The sequence below is a fragment of the Vigna umbellata genome, chromosome 8 (genome assembly GCF_029865625.1).
Source record: "Vigna umbellata cultivar VRB3 chromosome 8, Vumbellata_1.0, whole genome shotgun sequence".
In the NCBI taxonomy this organism is placed as follows: domain Eukaryota; kingdom Viridiplantae; phylum Streptophyta; class Magnoliopsida; order Fabales; family Fabaceae; genus Vigna; species Vigna umbellata.
Window position 1 is genome coordinate 31922536 of NC_142172.1, and position 4531 is coordinate 31927066.

Here is a 4531-nt window from a genome sequence, read left to right on the forward strand (position 1 = left end):
AATATAGCGTATTTAACACTTGAATATGAAAAGAAACTAATATTATATGCGCTCAGAGTTTTTGTTTCTAATATTTCTTCTTTTTTAGGCATAAACATGAACATGTTATTTCTTTCAGAAAACAACGAGACGCCATAAGGGCAAACGGTGTAAGCTGTTTAATTAGTTACATACAGTGCATGAATGGATTAGAAGTTTGGTGAATACGTAATTATAGATAATTCCTAATTTTTGAACCGACAAATTGAGGTACTGGATGAAGAAAAGAGGGTTTATTTAAAGGTTCGAATAAGTTTGTGTCTAATTAATTAGAGAATAAAGAAAGAAAGAGGAAACTTGAATTTGATTTGTAGAAAGAAGTATTGCACATGTGAAGACCATAGATGCCGGTGGGATGGTTGTGGAGTTAATGAAGTTTTAATAAAACGATTATAAAATTAATATTAAGTGAAATCAGTAATGCGCCCAATAGTTAGTTGCCCATAATAAAAGTTTTCCTTAAAAGTGGTAGGTTAATTATTGAGAAAAAATATGTTTTGTAAAATACAGATACAACCCTAAGCTATAAAAAACGGTTAGCACCAGCTTTGTACTAATAGCAATATTTTCCAAACTCCCTACCTTTAACCTATTTATCTATGCGTCTACGTGACCAACATCACCAAATATAACCCAATTTTATTACTCTTTCGCACTTACTCCCTCCGGTAAGAGTCAATATTTTCAATGAGTGCGGACAAAAGGAGAATTCAGAGTTCAATCTTCCAAAACGGAAACTATCATAACAAGAGTAATCTGCAGCAGCCGTTGGATTTCAACAGATAAAGATAACACCTTGCATTATTTTTTACGGAAAAAAAAATTTGTTCTTTCCACGTAATGATGGAACTTTTCAAAGAAATCATGACATGGATGAATCGCACATAAAGCTCAAATAGTAAAGAAGAGATAGGACCTATTTTACTTGATTTTTTCAGACACAAGTTTTGCTGCACTTGCAAAATGGTATTTCGCATTTCGCTTTTCACAGACATAGACGGCCCGAGACTGTAGCGTTTGACAAGGAAATTTTGCTATTAGGATTGCTTTCTTTTTCTTCAGGAGTCTATAAAACAATTAATTCAGGTTTTTGAATAATGAGGACTCGGGTTAGTAATATAATAACTTCTGTGCAAACTTTGTCAGCAGGGTAAAATAATTTCTCCCATTATTTTTTCTAAGTGTCCATTTTTTATCTTCAATTACGAACCTTTTTTTTTTCCTTATACTGTCTTCACTAGATTATCATATCAGAAAAGGTGTCCCACCATTCCTGCAAGAGACATCAATGCTCACAGCTTCGAAAAGACATGGTGTACACTGTTTCAAGTTTCAACCCCATTTTTTCACCTTGTTTGAACTCCGACCTATATAGAACAAGAAGTCCTATTTGACATTGTTGAATCTCTATCAGATAGATCAACCATATAATTGTAATTCGAGCCTTGTATATATTTAAAATAAAGAAAGAAAGAAAATACGGGGAACCTTGTTGACTGTGACCTCTCTCATGGGGCCTCGCTCTTATATTAGTTCAACTTCTTTTCTCAGCTGCCAGTTCATTTTCCTTCTTCATATCATCTCTCTGGCTGTCACATTCTTTCTATCTCAGCCCCCAATAGCTTTTGTTCACTGCCACCCCTGCTGACACTTCTCGTAGGAATAAACAAACTTTGTGTTAACTGAAAAGGTTTGAGGTTCTCTCCTCATTTGGTAACTAAGGGAAAAAGAAAAGCTACAAATGGGAAGACACTCTTGCTGTTACAAGCAGAAGCTTCGGAAGGGTCTTTGGTCTCCCGAGGAGGATGAAAAGCTTCTGAGGCATATTACTAGGTATGGTCATGGATGTTGGAGTTCTGTGCCTAAGCAAGCAGGTAATTGATCCGATTATCCAACTCACCCTCCTTTAATCTCCTTTTCCCATGTAATAAATACAAAACTCTTATTAATCTCTTTTTCAATGTATTGCCAGGTTTGCAAAGGTGTGGTAAGAGCTGCAGGCTCAGGTGGATCAATTACCTTAGACCTGATTTAAAGAGAGGAACATTCTCCCAAGAAGAAGAAAACCTTATCATTGAACTTCATGCAGTATTGGGGAACAGGTAATTGTAACTGTAATTCAGTCTCTCTCAACGATTGAATTAATGAATTTTTCCCTTTTTTCCTTTTCTACTGTGGTTATGGTTTACCTTTTTTTTTCTTTTGCTTGACATGCATGTTATCCTGTGCTGTCTCAGATGGTCTCAAATTGCGGCACAGTTACCGGGGAGGACCGATAATGAAATAAAGAATCTGTGGAACTCTTGCTTGAAGAAGAAACTGAGGCAAAAAGGCATAGACCCTGTCACACATAAACCACTGTCCCAGGTTGAGAACGGAGATGACACCGGTAAGAGCCAAGGTAAAGCACCGGAAGTGTCCAATGAATTGAACCTCCTGAAATCAGAGAGCTCCAAGTCAGATTCAGCTTCCTATGAGCAGAGAACATCAATTTCTCCAAAAGCCTATGCACCCGAGATGGATGGTTCCTGCAGCTCCAAGATTTACAGCAGAAGTGACAGCAATTTCGTAACCAACAACTGTTACAACAAAGACTTGTTCCTAGACAGGTTTATGAATAGTAGTCGCCAAGAGAGCTACAACACTAGTTGCCAGCCCTCAGATTTGATGGGAACTTTTCCAATTCAGATGAGTTATGCAACCAATGACTGTCTCCCTAATGATTCAAACTCTACTCATTGGTTCGGCCAAACTGGAAGGCCTTTCGATATGAACTCTGAATTTCCTTTCAATGCTGCCACTTCTATTAATCATCCTACACCCACAACCAATTTGTTTCTTCCTAATTCGTTTTGCTACAAGCCTTCACTTGCTGTTCCTTCTGACAGTGTTTCTACAGCCTATGGATCTCATTACTGGGAAGCCAGTGCCTCCAACAATAGCAATAGCAGCATTAGGAGTAATGGCAGCACAGAGTTGAAAGGTAGCAGCCCCTTAAACATCTTTTCTTCTTGGGGATTGGCAGAATGTAGCACCTCTACTACTAAAGAGGGGCAAATTCATATGATGGAGAATCATACAGAAGAAGCTAAGTGGGATGAGTACCTTCACAACCCAATCTCAATGCTGGCTTCTGTACAAAATCAAGCTCCCGAATCCTTATGCAACGAGATAAAAACATCAATGCATTTGGTACCTGACACTTTAGGGGCTATGTTACCTCATAGCACGAAGCAGCAAGAACCATCTCAAACCTCTAGTATATTTTCCAAGGACATCCAGAAGCTCAGGGCAGCCTTTGGAAACATGTAAAAGGATTGGAGAAAAACAAAGATTTTATTAAAAGGGTTCCGATTCAAGGGATTGCTATTCTTAGTACAGGTGTGTGAAACCACAGATTTTGCTCTTATGTAGGTCTAATACAAAACAATCATTTCACCCTTTTTTTTTTTTTTCACTTTGTTTACCATTTGTGAGCCAAGCCATCTGTCTTTACTTTCTTCTTCTCGGGTGTGGGGTAGAATTGCGGAATAAGGGTTGCTATTCTGTCTTCATTCTACTCTTTTCTTTCTTTGCTACACTGTAACCGCAATGGTGCATTTGCATGTCCAAGTTCCAGCCATCACAGATGTTTTTATTGGTCCATGCAAAGTTTCATTTTCATTTTGATGCAAGGGACAGAGTTACTTTACCTGCAAATGCAAACAATTTTCAGAATCTCTTCTACCGGGTATGATCTTGTTTTCCCACTTTCATACCACTGAAAATGACAGCAAACCAGTGTAAGCAGGACTTCTACCAATCCAATGTTTCTAATGGTTGTCCATCATTTTCTAGACAGTAGAATAATATATTCACTCCCATAGTAGTCTCGACACTTTCCCTCTATGCGAGTTTTGGGAGTGGATCCTTCCATGCAACATGACAAGTCTTGTCATGAGTAAATTTTACATCCATTTCTTTTGTTATTAAATTCATAGACCCTCCCTTATTTACTGTATCCCAAGAAAGAGATTGACACCACTTACACATCATTTTGTCGTGTGAAATTTCAATATGGGAGAGTTTTACTTTCACCTGCGCAACGAGACCGTTAGTTTTCCTTTTGAGAAATTACAAGTGAAGAAAAATACATGACCAAAACGAAGGTTAATTTGAAAAGCAAAAGAGATATTAATTTAAAAAACAAAGGAGGGAGCATTTCCCCCTGATAATTATTAATTTTAGGTGGATGCCTGTGGATATTCTTTGACATTTGAAGGCGCAAGAAAGACTTGAATGGTGAGGTTTTGAGAAGTTAAGTGACAGCACTCATAGGCAGCCATGAATTCAAAATCGCTTATTTCCGTGCAATCAGACAAGGACTTCCGAGCTAACAAGGGCCACATTAGCCATACCCCATGTCTTCTACTTCCTTTAAGACACTTCAAACTCCAAAACATTATCCTAAACATCCCTTTGCAACCAAAACCTACCATCCCAAAATCTTCCT

General features: G+C 37.9%; 1 protein-coding gene across 1 annotated transcript; it reads left to right on the forward strand.

Moving 5' to 3' along the window:
* Positions 1-1043: 1043 nt before the first annotated feature.
* On the forward strand, positions 1044-4073 carry MYB55 (myb domain protein 55). Its single transcript, XM_047308606.2, has 3 exons — positions 1044-1913; positions 2012-2141; positions 2277-4073. The coding sequence occupies exons 1-3, from the start codon at positions 1781-1783 to the stop codon at positions 3349-3351; spliced, it is 1338 nt and encodes a 445-aa protein (XP_047164562.1). The 5' UTR covers positions 1044-1780; the 3' UTR covers positions 3352-4073.
* Positions 4074-4531: the final 458 nt, after the last annotated feature.

Coding starts and splice junctions, on each gene's coding strand:
- MYB55 (XM_047308606.2), top strand. CDS start 1,781: ATGGGAAGACACTCTTGCTGTTACAAGCAGAAGCTTCGGAAGGGTCTT. Junction 1,914..2,011: donor TTCTGTGCCTAAGCAAGCAG/GTAATTGATCCG, acceptor ATGTATTGCCAG/GTTTGCAAAGGTGTGGTAAG. Junction 2,142..2,276: donor CATGCAGTATTGGGGAACAG/GTAATTGTAACT, acceptor GTGCTGTCTCAG/ATGGTCTCAAATTGCGGCAC.